The 25,173-nt window shown below is 47.5% G+C and overlaps 1 protein-coding gene across 2 annotated transcripts in view; it reads right to left on the bottom strand.

The window, feature by feature from the left end:
• The window catches only part of ASB11 (ankyrin repeat and SOCS box containing 11), a 30,337-nt gene extending 5,719 nt beyond the window's left edge, over window positions 1-24,618 (bottom strand). Inside the window, exons 1-5 of one of the 2 annotated variants that reach the window (XM_068270793.1) lie at window positions 24,421-24,618; window positions 17,773-17,852; window positions 9,956-10,063; window positions 7,634-7,784; window positions 3,681-3,815 (exon numbers count right to left, since the gene is read on the bottom strand). In XM_068270793.1, the coding sequence (XP_068126894.1) occupies window positions 3,681-3,815; window positions 7,634-7,784; window positions 9,956-10,063; window positions 17,773-17,852; window positions 24,421-24,598 (652 nt within the window). In that variant the 5' untranslated portion in view covers window positions 24,599-24,618. Of the gene's footprint in view, window positions 1-3,680; window positions 3,816-7,633; window positions 7,785-9,955; window positions 10,064-17,772; window positions 17,853-21,098; window positions 21,449-24,420 lie in introns of those variants that run through there. The other variant, XM_068270795.1, reaches the window with a different exon arrangement.
• Window positions 24,619-25,173: the final 555 nt, after the last annotated feature.

Below are 25,173 nucleotides of genomic sequence, written 5' to 3'. Positions count from 1 at the left end.
GTGGTGTGCTTCTCCCGTCCTGTGGTGTGCTTCTCCCGTCCTGTGGTGTGCTTCTCCCGTCCTGTGGTGTGCTCCCCCCATCCTATGCTGTGCTCCCCCCGTCCTGTAGTGTGCTTCTCCCGTCCTGTGGTGTGCTTCTCCCGTCCTGTGGTGTGCTTCTCCCGTCCTGTGGTGTGCTTCTCCCGTCCTGTGGTGTGCTTCTCCCGTCCTGTGGTGTGCTTCTCCCGTCCTGTGGTGTGCTCCCCCCATCCTATGATGTGCTCCCCCCTGTCCTGTGCTGTGCTTCTCCCATCCTGTGGTGTGCTCCCCCCGTCCTGTGGTGTGCTCCTCCCGTCCTGTGGTGTGCTTCTCCCGTCCTGTGGTGTGCTTCTCCCGTCCTGTGGTGTGCTTCTCCCGTCCTGTGGTGTGCTCCCCCCATCCTATGCTGTGCTCCCCCCGTCCTGTGGTGTACTTCTCCCGTCCTGTGGTGTGCTCCCCCCATCCTATGCTGTGCTCCCCCCATCCTGTGGTGTGCTGCTCCCGTCCTGTGGTGTGCTGCTCCCGTCCTGTGGTGTGCTTCTCCCGTCCTGTGGTGTGCTTCTCCCGTCCTGTGGTGTGCTCCCCCCGTCCTGTGGTGTGCTCCCCCCGTCCTGTGGTGTGCTCCCCCCGTCCTGTGGTGTGCTCCCCCCGTCCTGTGGTGTGCTCCCCCCGTCCTGTGGTGTGCTCCCCCTGTCCTGTGCTGTGCTTCTCCCGTCCTGTGGTGTGCTCCCCCATCCTGTGGTGTGCTTCTCCCGTCCTGTGGTGTGCTCCCCCCATCCTATGCTGTGCTCCCCCCATCCTGTGGTGTGCTGCTCCCGTCCTGTGGTGTGCTGCTCCCGTCCTGTGGTGTGCTTCTCCCGTCCTGTGGTGTGCTTCTCCCGTCCTGTGGTGTGCTCCCCCCGTCCTGTGGTGTGCTCCCCCCGTCCTGTGGTGTGCTCCCCCCGTCCTGTGGTGTGCTCCCCCCGTCCTGTGCTGTGCTTCTCCCGTCCTGTGGTGTGCTCCCCCATCCTGTGGTGTGCTTCTCCCGTCCTGTGGTGTGCTTCTCCCGTCCAGTGGTGTGCTTCTCCCGTCCAGTGGTGTGCTTCTCCCGTCCAGTGGTGTGCTTCTCCCGTCCAGTGGTGTGCTTCTCCCGTCCTGTGGTGTGCTTCTCCCGTCCTGTGGTGTGCTTCTCCCGTCCTGTGGTGTGCTTCTCCCGTCCTGTGGTGTGCTTCTCCCGTCCTGTGGTGTGCTTCTCCCGTCCTGTGGTGTGCTTCTCCCGTCCTGTGGTGTGCTTCTCCCGTCCTGTGGTGTGCTTCTCCCGTCCTGTGGTGTGCTTCTCCCGTCCTGTGGTGTGCTTCTCCCGTCCTGTGGTGTGCTCCCCCCTGTCCTGTGGTGTGCTTCTCCCATCCTGTGCTGTGCTCCCCCGTCCTGTGCTATGCTCCCCCCATCCTGTGGTGTGCTTCTCCCGCCCTGTGCTCCCCCCATTCTATGATGTGCTCCCCCCTGTCCTGTGCTGTGCTTCTCCCGTCCTGTGCTGTGCTCCCCCCATCCTGTGGTGTGCTTCTACCGTCCTGTGGTGTGCTCCCCCCATCCTATGATGTGTTCCCCCTGTCCTGTGGTGTGCTTCTCCCGTCCTGTGGTGTGCTTCTCCCGTCCTGTGGTGTGCTCCCCCCATCCTATGCTGTGCTCCCCCCATCCTGTGGTGTGCTTCTCCCGTCCTGTGGTGTGCTTCTCCCGTCCTGTGGTGTGCTTCTCCCGTCCTGTGGTGTGCTTCTCCTGTCCTGTGGTGTGCTTCTCCCGTCCTGTGGTGTGCTTCTCCCGTCCTGCGGTGTGCTCCCCCCTGTCCTGTGCTGTGCTTCTCCCATCCTGTGGTGTGCTCCCCCCATCCTGTGGTGTGCTTCTCCCGTCCTGTGGTGTGCTTCTCCCGTCCTGTGGTGTGCTTCTCCCCGTCCTGTGGTGTGCTCCCCCCATCCTATGCTGTGCTCCCCCCATCCTGTGGTGTGCTTCTCCCGTCCTGTGGTGTGCTCCCCCTGTCCTGTGGTGTGCTCCCCCCATCCTATGCTGTGCTCCCCCCGTCCTGTGGTGTGCTGCTCCCGTCCTGTGGTGTGCTGCTCCCGTCCTGTGGTGTGCTGCTCCCGTCCTGTGGTGTGCTGCTCCCGTCCTGTGGTGTGCTGCTCCCGTCCTATGATGTGCTCCCCCCTGTCCTGTGCTTCTCCCATCCTGTGGTGTGCTCCCCCCATCCTGTGGTGTGCTTCTCCCGTCCTGTGGTGTGCTTCTCCCGTCCTGTGGTGTGCTTCTCCCGTCCTGTGGTGTGCTCCTCCCGTCCTGTGGTGTGCTCCCCCCGTCCTGTGGTGTGCTTCTCCCGTCCTGTGGTGTGCTTCTCCCGTCCTGTGGTGTGCTTCTCCCGTCCTGTGGTGTGCTTCTCCCGTCCTGTGGTGTGCTTCTCCCGTCCTGTGGTGTGCTTCTCCCGTCCTGTGGTGTGCTTCTCCCGTCCTGTGGTGTGCTCCCCCCTGTCCTGTGGTGTGCTTCTCCCGTCCTGTGCTGTGCTCCCCCGTCCTGTGCTATGCTCCCCCCATCCTGTGGTGTGCTTCTCCCACCCTGTGCTCCCCCCATTCTATGATGTGCTCCCCCCTGTCCTGTGCTGTGCTTCTCCCGTCCTGTGCTGTGCTCCCCCCATCCTGTTGTGTGCTTCTACCGTCCTGTGGTGTGCTCCCCCCATCCTATGATGTGTTCCCCCTGTCCTGTGGTGTGCTTCTCCCGTCCTGTGCTGTGCTCCCCCCATCCTGTGGTGTGCTGCTCCCGTCCTATGCTGTGCTCCCCCCATCCTATGATGTGCTCCCTCCTGTCCTGTGGTGTGCTTCTCCCGTCCTGTGCTGTGCTCCCCCCATCCTATGCTGTGCTCCCCCCATCCTGTGGTGTGCTTCTCCCGCCCTGTGCTGTGCTCCCCCGTCCTGTGCTGTGCTCCCATCTTGTGCTGTGCTTCTCCCGCCCTGTGCTGTGCTCCCCCCCTGTCCAGTTCTGTGCTCCCCCCTGTCCTGTGGTGTGATCTCCATCCTGTGCTGTGCGTGAACCTCTGTGGCAGCAGGGTGGCCACGGACCAGGTCTGTGGCTGCTGCGGTTTACATGTTTGGCAGTTTAACAGCCTGAATGTGCCAGCATGCTGCCCACCCCCTTGCTTCCTGGTGCCCTAGGTCGTGGCCTTTGTGGCCTTGCCTTAAATCTGGTCATGATATTATAATAACGTAGTTCCCAACTGTCCCTCTTTTGAAGGGACAGTCCCTCTTTTGGGAGCCCTGTCCCTCTGTCCCTCTTTCCTCCTCATTTGTCCCACTTTCAGGACTTTGTCCCTCTTTCTATGTAAATATTTATATTTCTCTACTAAAAAATATGTTTGATTGGCTGTAAACTTTATTCCCATCCTTTAAATTGATATATTACTAATTTTAAAATGATAATAAGAAGGAAAATGAACCAGGATAGAGAGGACCAGTGTGGTGTGAATTATAAAACAACATATTTTTCTTACAAAATTTTTATGGTATGCGTGATTAGGGTGTGACAGGGGTGTGATCAGGGATGTGGCAGGGGTGTGGCTTAAGTGTACCACTTTCTCATCTAAAAAAAAGTATGTAACAACCACCTCTAAACATCGCTGTTGCCCTCAACCATCATCACTTCATTACCTAATTCAAGCAGCTTTCTGACGCACTCAGGTTTTTGGTGGGTACAGGCTAGATACAGAGGAGTGCCCTGGTTCAGAATTTCTTTATCAACGTCCGCTCCATACGCGATTAACATTTCTGCGCATTCCCTGTGACCTGGGGAGAAATAATGAAAATCAATACACAGATCAATACACAGTGTCTGGAAAAAAAATTAGAGCTGGGAGCACCTGGGAGTGCCTGAAGAAGTGTGCAGAGATCTGTGAAACGCTTTATCTGTTTTAAAGGAACACTATCGATTAACATGTTTTTTTTCAATTGAGATAGGAAATGTTTGGGAAACACTGCTAAGTACTGGAGTAAACATTTGGATTCTTATCTCTTTGTTTACTGTTATCTAATTCCTTTCACACTTTTCTGAGTGAGAGTGAGCCATGAGGAGAGGGGGTGAATTCCCTCACACTTCATCTGTTAACCCCGTGTGTGAGAGAGAAAGCTCAGCCTGTCTCTGACTGAGCTCTCTGCAGAGGGCAGAGGAAATGTATCTTATGTGCAACATAAACATTTGTAATTGTGTGTGTGAAACCTGACAGGCTTTTCATATAACTCTGCTTCAATATGACACTGTTCTTAGCATGTCAGTCTGCAGAGATTCATACCGTTGCAAATGAGACATTCCAAATGTTGTTAAATCCTACACACAGTGAATTACAGCTTTTGCCTCTGATATTTAACATGAAAAGTAGGAAAATGTTTACACAGCTACTTAGACATTATTTGTACATTGTTATTTTAGAACACTTGGTTTGATGGTGTTCCTTTAAGTACTTTAATATATAAAAAAAAGAAAACTTTACCTTTGTGCAAGGTATCGCCGCCTTCCTTTGAGGTGAGGAATTTATTTACTATTTTTAGATTATCCAATTCCTTTTTCTTTTCTTTTTTTTTGGGGGGGGGGGGGGGCACCTCTTCCCTTACTGTTAGACTCTGTGAAATGCTTCCTTCCCGATGCCGCCCCCCCCCCCCCCCAGAAAAAAAAAAAGTTTACTTGTGTGTACAGTAATGAACAACATTTGATCCTACACACAGGGCCCTTGTCAAAAATAAGTATTGTCCATGAGATGCTAATGATTGCTGTTGCTGCATTTTATTGGTGCATTTCCAAACTTCATAAATTTGCATAAACTGAGCACAAACATATCAGCTCTTAAAGTGTACCTGTCACGAGGGGAAGCGTCCTCTATGTCCATCTGATCCCCTCTGTTCTGCCACAGGCGCGTAATCGAGGCTAGGACTAACAGTGGGAGAATGGAGGGGACCAGATGCACACTGAGGAAGTTGACGGACTACAGGGGGCAAGAACAGCCCCCAAGTATGTATAACTACTTTTATCCCCATGTCAGGTTTACTTTAATTGCCACTCCCAGCATGTCATTGACCATCCCTCTTTATAATCCTGCAATGGTCCATCTCTTTATATGGTGCTCCACATCACTGCACATCGCAAAAAGAGACCTCTGCTTCTTTAAAAAAAATTAGATTAATGCGATGTACAGCAATGTTCACTATCTGGCTGCTGGCGCCTGATTGGCTGAATTGAATAATATAAGCATCATTTATTTAAAGGGCTCCTCAGTAAAAACAGCGCAGGAGATTTGGCACAGCCAGCGCCACCATAGGCCATAATAGGAATTACGTCTATAGCGGCGCTCATTGAATGATTTGGGCGCCGTCAGAAGACGGAACCCAAATTCCTATAAAAACGCTGCAATTCCTCCGCCACCAATAGCTGGAAGCCGAATTACACCTTATCCCCACTACCCATGGCGTCCGGGAGGAGGAATAGTAATTAACACCATCAGGACTTGTGCAGGAGCAGGGTGAGCTCTATATCGGCTTTATCCTGTGCCCAAATCTCCCAGCAGCCGATTCATATGTACATTCATATGTACTCTCTCAGAAAGTTGGCGACTTATGCGCAACGTGAGCTTCAGTTTGCGCTGAACATACTCTGTCATTTTACGGGCCTACCACTTTGCAGTTGAGTGTTGCTCTTATCGGCCTCCACTTTGATATACCGCTAACAGCTAACAGTGGAATATTAGGTAGCAGGGAAACTTCATGAATAGACTTCCTGCATGGATGGAATCCTATCACGGTACCACGCTGGCACTCACTGAGCTGCTGAGTGGCTGAATGGTATAGGAGTGGTTGGATAGTGTAATGGTTAAGGACTATGCCACTGACACAGGAGACCAGGGTTTGAATCACAGCTCTGCCTGTTCAGTAAGCCAGCACCTATTCAGTAGGAGACCTTAGGGAAGTCTCCCTAACACTGCTACTGCCTATAGAGCGCATCCTAGTGGCTGCAGCTCTGGCGCTTTGAGTCCGCCAGGAGAAAAGTGTGATATGAATGTTATTTGTCTTGTCTAAGGGTGACCCATTCTTCCACAAATCTGTAGAAGTAATCTCCATGTCCAAGTTTTGGAGGGGCACCCCAATACTTTTTGGCAATACAAAGGCATGTTTAAAAGTCCATAAATACCTTTATCAGTGGTCATGCCAACACAGCTGCTTCTAGCAGTCCCTATTGCTGGTTCTCATGCTGCCTTTTGGGGTCAGGTAGCTGAGCTGCCTTCTAACGTCCACCCCACTTAAAAAAAATCTGGACACAAGAGGGGGTGTGCCCAGGCTGTCACTTATGGCCTCCTTTCTTTGGGCTCAAATTCTTACTGGGGAGCGATGGTCCTGGCTGTGGTCTCCAGGAGGAACTAGTGTGTAGAGGGATTCTACCAGTCTTCAAGAGCCCAAAAGGAGCAGAAATGGTCACATAACTGATGTGATTTACATCCAAATTAACTTAATTCCTAACCTTTTTACAATTTAAAGTAAACCTGAGAAGGTGGGAAAAAGTTCTGTTTTACTTACCTGGGGTGTTCTTCCAACCCCCCATAGCCTTACAGGTCCCTCGCTGTTCTCCTGGTGCAGTTTGTTATGCCGCTGTGCCCCTCTGAAAGTTCACCAACTAGACTAGTTGTGGGCTACAGTGCATTTGCAGCCCCGACTGCATGCCTCCTCAACCAAGGCGCCTTGGCGGGCACAAGCACAGTAGCCCAAACTTGGCAATTTTTTTGGAGTGGTACAACAGAGCAGACTGGGAGAAGCGGACCAGGTAAGTAAAAAAGAACTTGTTCTCCCGGTCTCAAGTTTACTTTAAAGAACAAGCGACACCCATGCAAACCTAGAAATAAAAAGCACATATATAAGTAGATAAATACTACTTCTACTTACATAACAGATGTATTGTGCTATCCACGTAATGATTCCTGTGAGTTTTATAAAGGAAAAGCAGAAAACCCTATTCTAGGCAGTGGCCATCTTGCCAAGCTAATGCTGATATCATATCCTCCCTGACTCCTGTTTTCCCCCCTCCCTTCTCTTGCTCATTGTGTATTCATTAGCTGCCCTCCTCCCAGAGGCTTCAGACACTCCCACTGAGGTGTATACTAACAACTGCACTGTCTTTTTTATTTACACATCCAATCACTGAGTCACCTCAGCCTTGCTTGTAAACACAAGTGATCTGGGGGTGTTTCTGATAAGCAGCTAGGAATGGAAATAAATGGAAGAGGAGGAATATACAGTATTATAGATAAAAAGAACTCCCAGCATTCAACTCTTTGGCACTGTTTGGCACTAGGGCCAGTGCTCCTAAAGTATGTAATAACTACAAACCATAACAGCAGAACAAGTTTTGCAAGTTTTGAATGCAGGATTAGCATCTTTATCATTTAATACACTCAGACCAGTAGCTGTTGAAATTTGATTTTTATGGTGACAATACTGCTTTTACACTTGTTAGTCTAGGGGGAGTGAGCCAGTATATTAATAACATTGTCTGCCTGCACAGGGCCTTATAGACACTCCTATATCTTCCTGTGTAAGTATGTATGATAACTAAGTATGTTACCTACCTTTTATGACCGCTTCATGAAGAGGAAAGGCGAGTTGTGTCTCCAGCTCTGGATGAGCACCAAAATCCAGCAACATGCTGACACAGGCAATGCTTCCGCTGCGGCACGCGTTATACAGAGGGGTGATTCCATCTACGGTGACTACATTCACCTGGACAGCAGATGATGTTAGAGTCAGTGTCACACATAACATCTGATTTGACCAAGTAATGCTCCGCTAGGCTGCGGCGCGCGGCAATATCAGTACCACTAAGAGGCAGATGTATAATGAGATATAAAAAATAAAAGATACTTACCTCAGTGCTAGGATGTCTGCCTCGATTTCACCACTGCTGGACGACACTTCCATTAAAGCAAACGGGCCAAGTGCCCCTGGGCTGTCGGGATCACAATCTTATCCTATCCCTACCCCCTAGACCCCCCTGGTGGTGCCTAACCCTAAGACCTCCCTGGTGGTGCCTAACCCTAACCACCCCCTGGTGGTGCCTATCCCTAACAACCCTGCTGGTGGTGCCTATCCCTAACAACCCTGCTGGTGGTGCCTATCCCTAACAACCCTGCTGGTGGTGCCTAACCGTAACCGCCCCCCTGGTGGTGCCTATCCCTAACAACCCTGCTGGTGGTGCCTAACCGTAACCGCCCCCCTGGTGGTGCCTATCCCTAACAACCCTGCTGGTGGTGCCTAACCGTAACCGCCCCCCTGGTGGTGCCTAACCACCCCCCTGGTGGTGCCTAACCCTAAGACCTCCTTGGTGGTGCCTAACCCTAAATCTCCCCTGGTGGTGCCTAATCCTAACCACCCCCCTGGTAGTGCCTAACCCTAAGACCTCCCTGGGGGTGCCTAACCCTATATCTCCCCTGGTGGTGCCTAACCCTAACCATCCCCCTGGTGTTGCCTAACCCTAACCACCCCCCTGGTGGTGTCTAGTCCTAACCATTCCCACTGCACAAATACCCTTACACACATATAAACAATAATATATTTAATCCTTAAAATATTTCACTATAAATAACATGAATAGAATAATTTATATATTTATAATAGAATAGATAGCCTTAAAATCACATACACATCAATAATATTATAAATAGAAAAAGGTATATATATATATTTTAGAATAAATAGCCTTATAATCACATACATTAAAAATCTTAAAATAACGGTAATATTAAAAGCGATATATTAGTAAGTTAATAAATCTGAAAACTATAATCGACGCATTGTAAGTCTAAAACACAAAGTTAATACCAAAAGCAATGTATTTCTAATAGAATAAGGTTGAAAACGATATTTAAGCATTATACATATGAAAACAAATTTTAACATGATAAAATAAGTGTAAACGATAATTTACGAAATCTAAAAACAAAAAAATAAGTAAAACCTCCTATAAGCGAAATTTAAAAACTAAAAAATTATTAAAACACAAAGTCAAAACGAATTTGTAAACGATATTTGTAATAAACCTTATTCTGTAAACCAAAACTTTTAATAACACGATCCCTGCAACTTCTATTGCTCGGGCGCCCAAATTTGCTGTCGGGTACCCAATAGCCGATATTTTGCATTGCAGTCTATGGCGGCGCCCTTTTTGTCTATTAGCCATATGCACCCTTTTTTACTGCTTCCCCTGAACAATAGCAACACTGGTATCTCACCTGTCCTGGCGGCTGGCGTGTTGTTCTGTTTGTTTATGCTCCTGCTCTTCTTCCCGTGGCTTCCCTCTTGTGACCGATGCATGTCATTACGCTTGCGTCAAAAGAGGCAGACAGCAGGAAGAAGGTGGGAGCAGCCCACCAGCCCTCAGGACAGGTGGGACACAAATGCTGGTATTGTGCAGGGGCACCAAGGAGCACATAAGAGTTAAGGGAGGAGATCGGGGGCCTGGAGCTGGTTAGGTTACCTTTGCCCTGGGGCCCCATCAGACCTTGAAGTGGCCCTCCTGGCCAGGAAACTCTTCCTTTTCGTGGCAATGCTCCCATCTGTGTATGAGGGCAGCCAATACTGTGCATGCACGAGTACAATCTGCCCCTGTTCAGTAGCACAAAGTGAATAACCATGGACTGGTGGCACTGCTATGCAGGTACGGACTGACTACCGCATGTGTGGCCACGCCCATATGGGAGCATGACCATGAGAGTATATCTGACAAGCCCATGTCTGATATGCTTAGAGGGTCCCATCGCTGGATCGGTGGGGGTCAAGGATGACGAGGGAAGCCTCTGGACTATCTAAGGCACAAAAAGGGCAGCATCCTATCACGCCAGCACAACTCTTTTATATGAAGAAACAGAGACACGTAACAGAGATCCTCCACTTACTCGAGCTCCGTTCTCTAGCAGGACCTTGGCACAGGAGACATGACCACCGAGGCACGCTTCATGCAGAGGAGAAACCCTGTCTATGGTCAGAATGTTGACGTTAAATCCCTGTAGAAAAAAGGATACACACATCATTAGTAAAAGCTCCAGACTTCAGAAAGAGAACTATTTGAAAAGTATTCAGAAAAAAATAACTGACTCGAGTTTTCAAAAATTGGAACGCTGTTTCAAATGATTTGGGAGAGAACTTGACTGTCAACAAAAGTGCACCACGGTGGGGGCGGATTTAGAACACCCTTGTCTCCCCTTCTTAGCGCTGCCCTCCACATTGTATTCATCTCATACTCTTCCTCCTTCACAGCCTAAATGAGGAAGTAACTGGAAAGCAATGTCGAGTGCAAGGAACACCTCTTTGGGAGCCCTGTCCCTCTTTCCTCCTCATTTGTTCCTCTTTCAGGACTTTGTCCCTCTTTTTATGTAAATATGTGTATTTATCTACTGAAAAAATGTGTTTCATAGGCTCTAAACTTTATTCTCATCTTTTTAAATTGATACATTTCTTATTTTCAAATGTTAATATGAAGGAAAGTGAACCAGGATAGAAAGGACCAGTATGTTATAAAACAACATATTTTTCTTATGAAATCTTTAAGGTACGCGTGACTAGGGGTGTGCTGGGGGCGTGATCAGGGTTGTGGAAGGGGTGTGGCGTAAGTGTCCCTTTTTCTCATCTCAAAAAGTTGGGAGGTGTGCAATACCCAAAAACAAAGTCCCCGTTATACCGTCAGGGACTTTGCTGTATTTGTTTTTTTTTTGTTTTGTTAGATGCTGCTTGCTTTCTCAGTGTGCAGCAATGTAAAAATGCAAAAGAGATGAACATTAACCAGACCTCATATCTGCATGGCTGCCTGCTAGTGATGGGTCGTTCGCGAACGAGCCGGCTCTAAGAGCCGGCTCTTTGCTGTGAACGACAAGAGCCGGCTCTCAGTTTTAAAAGAGCCGATGCCTCAGCCGCCCCACACAGCTCTGCTTTGCTATGTAATAAAGGGCGCTGAGGCATGCTGGGAGATGTAGTCCTGTAGTTGCAGCAGAGTGTATGGGGCAGAGCAGAGCAGTAGCAGGAGGGATTGAACCAGTCAGAGAAGCAGTCTGGAGTTGTCATGGAGACGGGGGCAGTGCTTTTACTCCGATTCTGAGTGGTGTCCAGTGATATTTAATGAAGAGCCGATTAAGAGCCGTAAGAGCCGGCTCTTTACTGGGAGCCGATTCAGAAGAGCCGATTCTCTGAGAAGAGCCGGTGTAATGTCTGATTGCGCTGCCCGGAAGCTCCCTTCCACACTGAGCAGAGACGGGACAAGGTCCTCCAGCACCCAAGGCTGAGACACCAAAGTGCGCCACTCCATCCCTGCCACCCCAGCCATCACACACTGATTGCTATTTGACTAAGAGGCCCCCATGGGCCTGCAACCTCCCCAACACCTTAATATCTAGTTATCTGGCTTGCAGTCACTGCCATGTATCCCCTTTTCTTATTTCTTTCTGCTTCAAACACAATTAGGAAGGACAGCTGAATGAATTATGCGCCCCCTCCTACACTGCACCCTGAGGCTGGAGCCTCTCCAGCCTATGCCTCGGCCCGGCCCTGACACTGAGTAGCAGGCATGCACAGTGTAAAGTTAATAATGCTGCTGGAGATAAAATACTAAATATCTCCGCTCCCACACCTCTTACACTCCCCAAATTTTCAGGGTAGGGAGGGGACCCCCCGAACGACCTCTATGCCACATTGCAGCCCCCGAGCCCCGCTGGTTCAGGAGATAGATTAGAGAAATCTATCTCGGGAACCAGTGGGTCTCGGGCGCTGCAATTTGGTATAGAGGTCGTTCGGGGGGTCCCTTCTCTACCCTGAACATTTGGGGAGTGTAAGAGGTGTGGGAGCGGAGATATTTAGTATTTTACCTCCAGCAGCAGCATTCTATAGGAACTGTGGCCGCACAGTCTCCTACTGCGCATGCGGGGCAGCGCAAATCCACAGGCAGCGTAATCAGACACAACACCGGAATTCCCATCACTACTGCCTGCTAGGCCGAACTAAATAGCAACTTTATTCAGAGATCAGATAACAGACAAGCACAGGACGCTGGGAAGCTTATTGTTTAAATACTTCCACCCTGTGGACATAACTGGTACTACATACACATAATACAGTACAGTTGTTGCACACATACACCCTCATGTGAAGCCGATATTCTTGACGTGTTGACATTTTCAGTGCTGGCACCAGTTCATTCAAAAGAACTGAGATTGTGGCACCTGAAAATGCACAGGGGCCTAGAAGATAAGAAGAGGACCACACGTAGCCCTAGTGGTCTGCTCCAAGATTACACGCTTGCTGTGCAATCTCAAATGATCTCATCATCATGGAACTCTAGTTCTTCTCAGCTGCACTGGTGGTCTTCTGGTGGTATTTTTTTTCCTTAGGTGGGGCTATTCTTAAGGCATAGTTAAAGGGTTCTACTTGTAGGGCAGGTGGATGAATTAGGCACCTACAAACAGCGGTGTACCTAGGGAATTTGACACCCGGTGCTGATTTTTTACATACAGCCCCCCCCCCCCCCCAAAAAAAAAAAATGATGGGAGGGCTGACGGGTTGGGGCACCGAGGCTGTCGCTGCAAATTTTAGGGGATTTTGGGGGAAAAGGAGTCATCAGGATGTGGACGGAGCTAACCGATATACTGTTATGAAACTCTGTACTCTATACAGTGCTGAAGAAGATGTCAGTGCTATATAAATACAGTAATAATAATATGGTAGGACATTAGACTAGGACTATGGTACAGATTAGATTGTGAGCTCCTCTGAGGACAGTCAGAAAAGGGGGACATACGAAAGAGGGGGATGCATAGGAGGAGGGGGGATAAAGAGGTAGAGGCACAAGACAGAGAGCCTGGTGGAAGAGGAGAAATGGCAGGAAGACCTCTCACCCGGACTGTAGAAATCACAAGTGCTGTTTAGCAGGGAAATGCTGTTAAAAAGAAGCCACTAAAATCTGGAAAGAGGAAAGACAGCAGGGTGGGAGGAGGAGCTGGGAAAAGAGACAAGATTACCTGCAATCAAGCTACTCTAAATTGCCTGGTGCTTGCTTCTCTGCTCACTACAGAAGTTGGCTGATAGCACCTGTATCACTGGCTTCTGCAACAGCAGACTGCCCTGAATTATTGATTAACCACTTTGTCCTCCTTGACGTATAAAAACGTCAAGGAGGACAGGCGCGCTCCCGCGGCCGATCGCGCGCATGCACGCGCACTCCCGGCCGCGGATTCGGTAGCCCAGGAATCAATGTATCGGGCTATGGAGCCCGATCACCGATTCCTCTCCCCCGCTGAAAAAGCGACAGCTTCTCTCGGAAGCTTCGCTCTTTCTGGAGCTGTGTCCCTCTAAGCGTACATTGTACGCTTAGAGTGACGTCATGTAAAAAAAATCGAGATTGCCATCTTGTGGCCAAAAAGTAAAACTACAAGTAAATGCCCAAAAACATTACAATACACCAATATTTCCCCAAATAAAACACTTTTATATCCCACTCTCCCAAAAATGCCCACATAAAATGTTTAATAAAAAAAAACAAAAAAAAAACACATAAATATTTACCTAAGGGTCTAAACTTTTTAAATATCTATGTAAAGATGAAATATTTCTCTCTATTTTTTTTTTATAAGCTTGTAAATAGTGATGTATGCAAAACGGAAAAAATGCTCTTTTATTTCCAAATAAAATATTGTCGCGATACATTGTGATAGGGACATAATTTAAATGGTGAAATAACCGTGACAAATGGGCAATAACAATACGTGGGTTTTAATTATGGAGGCATGTATTATTTTAAAACTATAATGGCCGAAAACTGATAAATAATGCATTTTTTCATTTTTTTTCTTATTCTTCCTGTTAAAATGCATTTACAGTAAAGTGGCTCTTAGCAAAATGTACCCCCCAAAGAAAGCCGAATTGGTGGCGGAAAAAACAAGATATAGATCAGTTCATTGTGATAAGTAGTGATAAAGTTATAGGCTAATGAATGGGAGGTGAACATTGCTCGGATGCATAAGCTGAAAACGACTGAGATGTTAAAGAGACACTGAAGCGAAAAAAAATATATGATATAATGAATTGGTTGTGTACTATGAATAATTACTAGAAGATTAGCAGCAAAGAAAATATTCTCATATTTTTATTTTCAGGTATATAGTGTTTTTTCTAACATTGCATCACTCTATAATATGTCCAGATTACACAACACTCTGCATTCAAAATGAGTCTTTCAGAGCAGTCTGTGAAGTAATAAACTCTCCTCTGCTAGAGGAAAAGTAAACAGTTCAATTACAGTTCAGATAATAAAAGTCAGATAACAGCCCTCTCCACGACTATAAAGGTGCCCATACACTCGTCAGATTGGCAGCAGATAGATAAGAAATGCATCTGATGATCTATCTGATGCGTTTTTAGAACATTTTTTACCAGGATAGAATTCCAATAGATTTCAGTTTGAAATCTATTGAAATTCGATCTGATGGCATATTTTTGCCATCAGATTTCCATTAAGGCCAATGCAAACTGATAAGCAATCTCATCAGATCGACCTGAATTTTCCATCCTGTCAGTTCGATGGAAATCCATCGAAATCGATCGATCGATCGAATCGATCGGTCGATTGGACAACCGATTTGCAATCGATCGATCGGGATCGATCGGTCGGCCAGAAAATCGGCTGAGTGTATGGGCCCCTTAATTGGTCGGAGAGCTTAATAGCTTTTTTGCATAGAGATAACAACTGGAGTTTCTCAACTCTTCCTGCACTGGAAACAATTAGACTGATGTATCTGATCTTAATGATTTTTTTCTTAGCTGTACTACACATACAAATCATAATATCATCATTTTTTTTTCACTTCAGTGTCTCTTTAAGTGGTTAATTACTCTGATCAGGATAAATAATCAATAGTCTATGGCGCTCTGATATTACAGCAGCCAGTGCACATGGCTACTAATGACAGGCAACTTCTGAAGCACTAAACACATCCTGCCACCTCTCCCTGCTAATGTCCCAGCTGCAGCACAGCAATCATTCTCTCTACTCACCCTGCTGCTCTGCCCACTCACTCAAAGATGTTGCCTAAACTATGAGAAAAGGTCCCAGGTGGAATAACAGTGGCTGAGCACCACAGCAGCACCCCTCGCCATGGCTACACCCAGTGCTGTGAGCACCGGCATCCCTATGGTAGGTACGCCACTGCCTAGAAAGTTTTGCTAAGTTTAGAGAAGGTATAGTATTTACCAAGGGGTGAGAAGAGTAGATGGAGGATAGTACACTGTACTAGTGCGTGCGTGTGTGTGTGGGGTGGGGTTGGATTATGATGTGGGATTTGATTAAACTTTAATTTAAAACCAGTTGTGTATCCTTTCTTTAAATCTGAAGCCGACCCCCCTTCCACCTCATCACCTACTCTATGCTTCAGGGAAACCCGTTAAAATTGCATTATTTCTCAGGTTTCTTCAATTCTAGTAAAAAATTAAAAGTGCTACAGTAGGTAAAAGACATGACATCAGTATTATGTCCCCCAAGGATAGCCAGATGTGTGGCCAGTGTCAGACCCCCCCCCCCAGTATAGCCAGATGTGCCCCCCAATATGTGTCCCTATATCTAGATACACACATATAGTGTGTGTGTGTGTGTGTGCGTGCGTGCGATTTAGTTATAGTAATGTCCTGCATTCCCTTAAAGCAGTGCTGTCCAACTTCACGGGCACGGAGGGCCAGTTTTTTTTCCAGACCACATGGTGGAGGGCCGGGCCCCCGGGGGAAAAAAATAAAAAAAAAATCTAGCAGAAGATTTCTCCACAAAATGCAATTAGAGTGATATATTCCCCACAAAGTACAACCAGATTGGCCGCAGATTTGCCCACAAAATGCAGTCAGATTGGCCAAATGCAGTCAGATTGGCCGCAGATTTGGCCAAATGCAGTCAGATTGGCCGCAGATTTGCCGGCAAAATGCAGTCAGATTGGCCGCAGATTTGCCCACAAAATGCAGTCAGATCGGCCGCAGATTGGCCCACAAAATGCAGTCAGATCGGCCGCAGATTCGCCCACAAAATGCAGTCAGATCGGCCGCAGATTTGCCCACAAAATGCAGTCAGATCGGCCGCAGATTCGCCCACAAAATGCAGTCAGATCGGCCGCAGATTCTCCCACAAAATGCATTCAGATCGGCTGCAGATTCTCCCACAAAATGCAGTCAGATCGGCTGCAGATTCTTCCACAAAATGCAGTCAGATCGGCTGCAGATTCTCCCACAAAATGCAGTCAGATCAGTCAGAGCGGCTGCAGATTCTCCCACAAAATGCAGTCAGATCGGCTGCAGATTCTCCCACAAAATGCAGTCAGATCGGCTGCAGATTCTCCCACAAAATGCAGTCAGATCGGCTGCAGATTCGTCCACAAAATGCAGTCAGATCGGGTGCAGATTCTCCCACAAAATGCAGTCAGGTTGGCTGCTACAATGTAATATATACAGCCCCTCTCTGCTCTGCCCTCACCTCGTTCCCAGTTTCCCCCGTGCTGCCGCCACCTCACCTCTCAGATCGGACCGGGCAGGAGAGGAGATAAGAAGCAACCACACCAGCGCACGGCAGCTGCGCGGTGAATTTAAATGCAGGAAGTGACATCATCGGTCACGTCCAGCATTCAAAGTCCCCCGTGTGGCTGGTTCTGATCTCCTCTCCTGCCTGCCGCCGATCTGAGTGAGGCGGCGGCAGCAGCAGCATCAGGGGGGGCGGAGCGGAGGGGGGGCTGTAAATTCACAGCTCGGGGGCTAACACTGCCACAGCAGGGGGGCCGCAGCAGAAGGCTTGGCGGACAGGATGCGGCCCGCGGGCCGCCAGTTGGACAGCACTGCCTTAAAGGATACCCGAAGTGACATGTGACATGATGAGATAGACATGGGTATGTATCTAGCACACAAATAACTATGCTGTGTTCCTTTTTTTTTTTCTTTCTCTGTCTGAAAGAGTTAAATATCAGGTATGTAAGTGGCTGACTCAGTCCTGACTCAGACAGGAAGTGACTACAGTGTGACCCTCACTGATAAGGCATTCCAACTATAGAACACTTTCCTAGCAGAAAATGGCTTCTGAGAGCAAGAAAGAGATTAAAAAAAGGGGCATTTCTTATCAGTGAGAGTCACACTGTAGTCACTTCCTGTCGGAGTCAAGACTGAGTCAGCCACTTACATACCTGATATTCAACTCTTTCAGGCAGAGAAAGAAATAAAAGGAACACAGCCTAGATATTTGTGTGCTAGGCACTGTACATACACATGTCTATCTCATGTCACATGTCACTTCGGGTATCCTTAAAGGGCCTATTTCCACTACACGCAGATTGGATTCAGAATGGATGCAGAAAAACTGACTCCAATGAATGCCTATAGGTCTGTTTCCACTAAACACAATTTTTCTGATGCAGATTTTCCCATAGGCATTCACTGGAGTCAGTTTTTCTGCATCCATTCTACATCAATTCTGCATCCAATCTGCGTGTAGTGGTAATAGGCCCTTACTCATCACTGAGTGGTGAGAAAAATTAAACAGTTAAAAAAAAAGGACAGTTTACAGTTCTCTTCGGCTTCTGGGCCCTATAGCAACTTCTGTGCTAATGGGATTCTCTCAAAGCTAAGTATTAACACTTCCTTACCCAGTCCAAACCTAAAAAAAAAGTTTTACTACGATTTACACTTTAAAAGGTAAGTATGTCCGTACCTGAGCAATCAGCGTCTTCAGAGACAGAAGCCTTCCATGAAACGCCGCCTCGTGCAGGGGGGATCGGTCTGCCCAAGATCCTGGGAAATAAGGAGATGCAAAATGTAAAATTCATACGTACAGTACACATACATACATTGTCTCTGTAAATTACTCACTTCCTATGTTGATGTCACTTACAGGAAAAGTAAAATAATCTGACTTACACTAACCTCTTATCATAATGCTTTGGACTAGTTCAACCTCTCATGGGGGATTCTCAATGTTTCCCTTGGTTTGAAAAGCCCTTCCTAAAAGGCAGTGGAACACTGGCACAGTCCAACCCACAGAATAGCCTGACAAGCTTGTGCATGTGCACTAGCACGGACTCGTTCTGGTTCAGCTTTTATCACTGGAGCTTGAGCGGGATGGTGCTAGTGCACAGGCAGGCCACTCTTAAGGGGTCCTGTCACTGGAGCTACTTGACAAAGGAAGACAGGGGGAGGGGGAACCTCTTTAGAATCCAGAGGCTTTCCCTCTGGAGGGAAGTATGTTTTTGTCTCTTCCAAACTGACCTCACAGGTTTACCTCAAGGATAGCCCATAAGTAGATCGACTAGTGCAGAATGCTGCTGCCAGATTGCTAACACACCAGCCTCGCCACTGTCACATTACACCGATCCTTCGCTCACTGCACTGGCTACCAGTAGAATGGAGAATACTCTTCAAGATTGGACTGCTGACATTCAAATCCCTGCACAATCTGGGCCCCGGATACATGAAGGACCTGCTGAAGCTGCACCACACCTCTCACAACCTCAGATCAGCAAGTTCTATAAACTTGGTCACTCCCAGAGTGCACCTCAAAAAATCTGGAGATAGAGCCTTCTGTCATGCTGCCCCTACTCTTTGGAACTCCCTGCCACACCCAGTAAAGACAGCACCATCCCTGGAGCTATTCAAATCCAGACTGAAAAGCCACCTGTTTAGCCTGGCATTTCCAGATTTATAAAATTCTTCCTCTGTATCACGATGGTCGGAGCCATGCTTATGCGCTTTGAGTCCTACGGGAGAAAAGCGCTTCACAAATGTTATTTTTTGTTGTTGTTGTTGTTGTTGTAGTACAAAACCTGTCAGTAAGAGGTCAAGAACATATCAATAAAAATCATTAACCCTCATCACAACAAGCTGGAACTCTAGTAATGATAAAAACAACTATAATGCAAATTGCATTAGGTTGCACTAATGGTTTGCATGAAAAATCATTCTGTACTAAACCCTTTCACCAGCGTTGAGGTTTTCTCTAAAAAGGGTCCCTACTCTACCCACACCAGTCATCAAGCAAGCAAACACTTCATGCTCATGACCCTGGGATTCCCACTGAGGCCTGTCTGGACTGGTTATACCATTCTAGCATAGCTCCCAGGGGCATAACAATAGACCCTGCAAGGGATGCAGCCGCAGGGGGGCCAAGAAGTCACAGGGGGCCCTGTCCTGGGAGACTGACATCTAAGGGCAAGGAGAGAAAAACACTTTCTGCTCTGCACAATTGTTCTAATGACTGCATCTGCTCAGCCACTGATAAGGAATCATACAAAGTTTTGCAAAGACTTGTAGACAGTTCCTATTCAGTGTGCAGCAGGCTCTTCTGTATAACGTCTAGCCCCCAACCTCTCTATCCCTCCCCAAGTGCTCTGTCCTGGCAGGAGGGGGCCCCATCCAAAGCTTTGCAGGGGGCCCAGTGATTTCTAGTAATGTCCCTGATAGATCCCAACTGTCCCTCATTTGGAGGGATAGTCCCTCTTTGGAAATCAAATCCCTCTGTCCCTCTCTCTCCTTCATTTGTCCCTTTTTCAAGACCAATGTACAGATTTGGATAAATATATGGATTTTTCTACTGAAATATGTTTAAATTGACTCTAAACTTTATTCTCATCCTTTAAATGAATATACAGAAAAGTCCCCATCATCCGGAACTCAGACAACCGCAAGTCTCATCTAACCGGCATGCTTAAAGGATACCCGAACTGAACTGTGACATAATGAGATAGACATGGGCATGTACAGTGCCTAGCACACAAATAACTGTGCTGTGTTCCTTTTTTTATTTCTCTGCCTGAATGAGATAACTATCAGGTATGCAAGTGGCTGACTCAGTCCTGACTCAGACAGGAAGTGACTACAGTGTGACCCTCACTGATAAGAAATTCCAACTATAAAACACTTTCCTAGCAGAAAATGGCTTCTGAGAGCAAGAAAGAGGTAAAAAAGGGGAATTTCTTATCAGTGAGGGTCCCACTGTAGTCACTTCCTGTCTGAGTCAGGACTGAGTCAGCCACTTACATACCTGATATTTAACTCTTTCAGGCAGAGAAAGAAAAAAAGGAACAGCATAGTTATTTGTGTGCTAGGCACTGTACATAGACATGTCTATCTCATTATGTCACATTTCAGTTCGGGTATCCTTTAAGGGGTGATCTACCATCGGTGTTGTATACTAGGGACTTTGCTGTATTTACTTTTTAAAGAACAAGCGACACCCATGCTAACCTAAAAATAAAAAACACATTTATGAGTAGATAAATACTACTTCTACTTACATAACAGATGTATTGTGCTATCCACGTAATGATTCCTGTGAATTTTATAAAGGAAAAGCAGAAAATCCTATTCTAGGCAGTGGCCATCTTGCCAAGCTAATGCTGACATCATTTCCTCCCTGACTCTTGTTCCCTCCTCCCTTCTCTTGCTCATTGTGTATTCATTAGCTGCCCTCCTCCCAGAGTCTTCAGACACTCCCACTGAGGTGTATACTAACAACTGCACTGTCTTTTTCTATTTACACATCCAATCACTGAGTCACCTCAGCCTTGCTTGTAAACACAAGTAATCAGAGGGAGTTTCTGATAAGCAGCAAGGCAGGGAAATAAATGGAAGAGGAGGAATATATTATAGATAAAAAGAACTCCCAGCATTCAACTGTTTGGCACTAGGGCCAATGCTCCTAAGGTATGTGATAACTACAAACTATAACAGCAGAAAAAGTTTTGCAAGTTTTGAATGCAGGATTAGCATCTTTATCACTTAATACACTCAGACCAGTTGCTGTTTTAACGTTATTATAAAGTAAAACTACTGATGATAGACGATTACAGATCGATTTCAGCTTGAAATTGATCAGAAATCGGCCTGTGGTGTATGGGTAGGCAAGAGATCTCTCGATTAGATTTGATCTGAGATATCTGTCTCTTGGTCGATCTGCCCCATACATCTTCAGAATCGATAGTTTCAAGCTACTGCATTATAACCTTTGGCTGGTTTAAAAGTAACATTACACTGGAGACATACCTCCCTGGAAGGCGTGACAGATATGATCTCCATACAATGCGTTCCGTAATGCCCGGGTTAGGGAGGCCAGTCCGGCCAGTCTGGGGCTCTCTGAGGCCTCTGTAGCCACATGGAGGAGTAGGCCTGTGTGTGCGGACATTGCCTGGCTTCAGCTGCTGAGGGCTCAGTGTGACAGCCAAATAACATCACATGACTCAGGGGGACACCTCACAGCAGTATCAGATCTCAGGGCTACAGCAAGAGGCAGCCTCTCTGTACACACTTCTCACAGCTCAGGAGGTCCCTCCCTGCACGAGATTATCATACGGAGTAATATACAGAATTTAGCATGCTCCTCCGGTTCTTAATCTTATTCACCTTGGATATCCTTAAAGCATTTATCACATTTTTTACAAGGTTTTCAGTCTCCTTGTTGTACGGGTTAGTGAATATTGGGTAAAACCTGTTTCTAGTGCCAACATGCCCCTGCATGGTTACATGTACAACAGGAAGTGACATCATGGTAAACAAGCTGTTGCCATATCACAAGTCTGCACGGCTGTTTGCTGCCACATCTAGGCTAAGCATCTGCAATCTGAAGTCCTGTAAAGTAAAATATGAACAAGCGCTCATAACATTTAGCCTGTAGGGCTTATAGGCAGGGCCGGCACTACCATAGAGGCTAAGGGGGCAACTGTCCCGGGGCCCCGACCTCTGCTGAGGCCCCCACAGCGCAGACACTGCTATTTTCTGCCTGCTCCCCGGGGCCCTGCAAGTATAATAGCCATAATGAATAACCTATTAGTCCCGGCAGGTGAGCAGGTGGGCAGCAGCTGCACTTTGAGACACACTGTCTCCCTCCCACCCTATGACCCGGCGCGTCATGTGTAAACACGCGCCGGGTCATAGAATGGGAGACAGCATGTCTCAAAGTGCAGCCGCTGCCTGACCACTCACCTGCCGGGATTAATAGGTAATTAATTATGGCTATTATACTTGCAAGGCCCCGGGGAGAAGAGGGGTAATTGGGGGGGGGGAGGGGGGAAGAGACTTCGAGCTCAATCTCCCTAAGACTACACACATTGTAACTCTCCTACACACTGTGTGCAGTTACTGTAATGTTGGAACGATAAACGGGGAGTAAAAAGGGCATTCCTTGGGACAAACTGAGAGGAGGGGGAACTGCCACTTCCTCCCCGCCCATCCTCAGAGTCAAATATTACGGCAGGGTAGTGCGGTGACCGCAGGGGGTGCTGGACTGTGAGGATGGTGTTGTGACAGGAGGCAAGGCTTTTTGACGCACGCCATGGGCTTGATTCACAAAGCGGTGCTAACTGTTAGCACGCTTGTGAAAACCCCCTTAGCACGTCTAAACAAGCTTTTCACACGTAAAACTTTATGCGCGTACTGCACAGAGCGCAGGGCGCCCCGCGCGAAGTGCCCGTTAAAGCCTATGGGACTTAGCGCGCGTAAAACTTTGCGCGCGCAAAGTTAGCACGCGATCTGATTGAGAAATCCGGTGCTAACCTACTTAGCGCCCTGGTTAGCGCGTTTAAAGACTTTAGACGTGCGAAGTAGGTTAGCACCGCTTTGTGAATCAAGCCCAATGTATCACTTGAGTTTAGCACTGCTATAGTATCAATGCTATAGTCCACGGCCACGTATTGCCGAACCCCAAATTACTTCAACTCACTATGACTCGGAGTAATAAACCTCTCCCAGAATTTTACTGGCAGATGGCCAAGCGGTCATTCAGCTCACCCTGCGCCAAATTGCCATGCACATGCTGTGACATATCTCACAGCACCACAGAAAAAAAATATTATTAAAAGCATGTTATTCTAGACCTTGATTCAGGGGTATAAGTAGTCCCCGACTTATGAACGCCTGACTTACGAACGACCCGCCAATACGAACAGCATGGATTCTGTGTTTCCATGGGAACGAGTCAAAAACACACATTTTTCAAATTGGACTTTTGAGTTTTTGAGAAAATCTGTTTAAAAAAAATTCAAAGAATCAAATACAGGGGGCAGAGGTGACACAGAGGGGGACACTGGAGGCCCAAGGGGGGTACAGGGGACAGTGATGGCACAATGTTCCAACTTAAGAACAGATTCAGGTTAAGAATGACAGTCCCTATCTCATTCATTAACCTCCTCAGCGGTATGGACGAATATATCCGTCCATCACCGCCGGAGGTCACCGGTCAGGCCCTGCTGGGCCGATTTTTACAAAATAAAAAGCAGCACACGCAGCCGGCACTTTGCCAGCCGTGTGTGCTGCCTGATCGCCGCCGCTCTGCGGCGATCCGCCGCGAGCAGCGGCGAAAGAGGGCCCCCCCAGCCGCCCGAGCCCTGCGCAGCCGGAACAAAAGTTCCGGCCAGCGCTAAGGGCTGGATCGGAGGCGGCTGACGTCAGGACGTCGGCTGACGTCCATGACGTCACTCCGATCGTCGCTATGGCGACGATGTAAGCAAAACAAGGAAGGCTGCTCATTGCGGCCTTCCTTGTTTATTCTGGGCGCCGGAGGCGATCGGAAGAACGCCTCCGGAGCGCCCTCTAGTGGGCTTTCATGCAGCCAACTTTCAGTTGGCTGCATGAAACAGTTTTTTTTTTATTTAAAAAAAACCCTCCCGCAGCCTCCCTGGCGATCTTAATAGAACGCCAGGGAGGTTAACCGGGGACTACCTATACTTATTAAGTAAACAATAAATTGCTATTCATTACGTAGCTGGATACATCAACAGCCATAGACCCTGAACAAGCATGCAGATCAGGTGCTCTGACTGAAATACGACTGGATTCGCTGCATGCTTGTTTCAGGTGTGTGATTCAGACACTACTGAAAGTGGATCTGATATCAAAACTCCCTCTCTACTGTAAAAGATAAGCAACAGCATAATACTCTAATAAAAACGTTTATTTGTTACAGGCTACAGCTGATAGAAATCTTTCAGCGTGTCTACTTCCCGCTTTCATGGAAGCAGACATAGGGTTAACATACTTTGTTTACAAATTAGCTGCTTTGCCGAGGTATACAGCTGACACAGCTGAGAGATCATATTACAGTAGCGATTAGTCACAGATGAGGGGGAGACAGACTAAACTATCTAAATACATACAGGGTGCATTTCTCTGATGTTCTTCTGTCCTGTGCCAGAGTCCAGTTCTATTTTAAGCTAGATAGATTCATCTGGGCTGCCAGGCAACTGGTATTGTTTAAAAATAAATATGGCAGCCTCCATATCCCTCTCACTTCAGGTGTTTTTTTTGTGCAATACAGAAAGCTCAGTATTCTACAATTACAATGTATACATCTGCCACACAGAATCCTCTTTACCTTGAACCACGCCATAGATCTCCTCCGCTATCCTGGCAGCCTCCTTGCGGTTGCCACGGACGATGTAGAAGTGGGTGAGTAAAGCCAGCGATACTTTGATCAGAAGTTTGAAGCAAAACAGGGCGAAAATGGCCACGTAAATGTTTGTGAGAGCCAGGAGGACAGAGCTGGCCTCCATGGCAGCACACGGGCCAGGCTGTGGAGCCTGCAGTGTAGCAGTCTATTTCTGGCATCTCCGTCAGTCTATTTTAGAACTTTCCACTGTCGGTTGGCTGCACAGGAAGACTCTCGGCTGTGGAATAACCGAAAGCGAAATGTAAATATCCGAAGTGTATTGTCAGACTTTCTCCACCTGTGTATAGGTTGGGGCCTTAAAGAGAGTATGTACTCTAAAATTCTCACAATAAAAAGCATACCGTTCTAATCATTATGTTCTCCTGCGCCCCTCTGTGCTGTTTCTGCCACTCCCTGCTGCAATCCTGGCTTGTAATTGCCAGTTTTAGGCAGTGTTTACAAACAAAAGACATGGCTGCTAACCAGAGTGTGATAGGCTCAAAGGAGAGCTTGGAGAGGGTGTGTAAAGCTTCTGCCTATCACAAGCAGTGCTGCACATTCCAGCCTGAGCCCGACAGAGCCGACAGAGCCGACAGAGGAAAGAAGATAAGATGTATTACAGAGACAGTGCAACTAGAAAAGGCTGCAGTAATCCAGACCACATTAGAACAGGTATAGGAACTTACAGGATAGAAGAAA

This window comes from Hyperolius riggenbachi, chromosome 2 (assembly GCF_040937935.1).
Source record: "Hyperolius riggenbachi isolate aHypRig1 chromosome 2, aHypRig1.pri, whole genome shotgun sequence".
Taxonomy (NCBI): domain Eukaryota; kingdom Metazoa; phylum Chordata; class Amphibia; order Anura; family Hyperoliidae; genus Hyperolius; species Hyperolius riggenbachi.
This window is presented reverse-complemented; position numbering and strand designations above follow the sequence as displayed.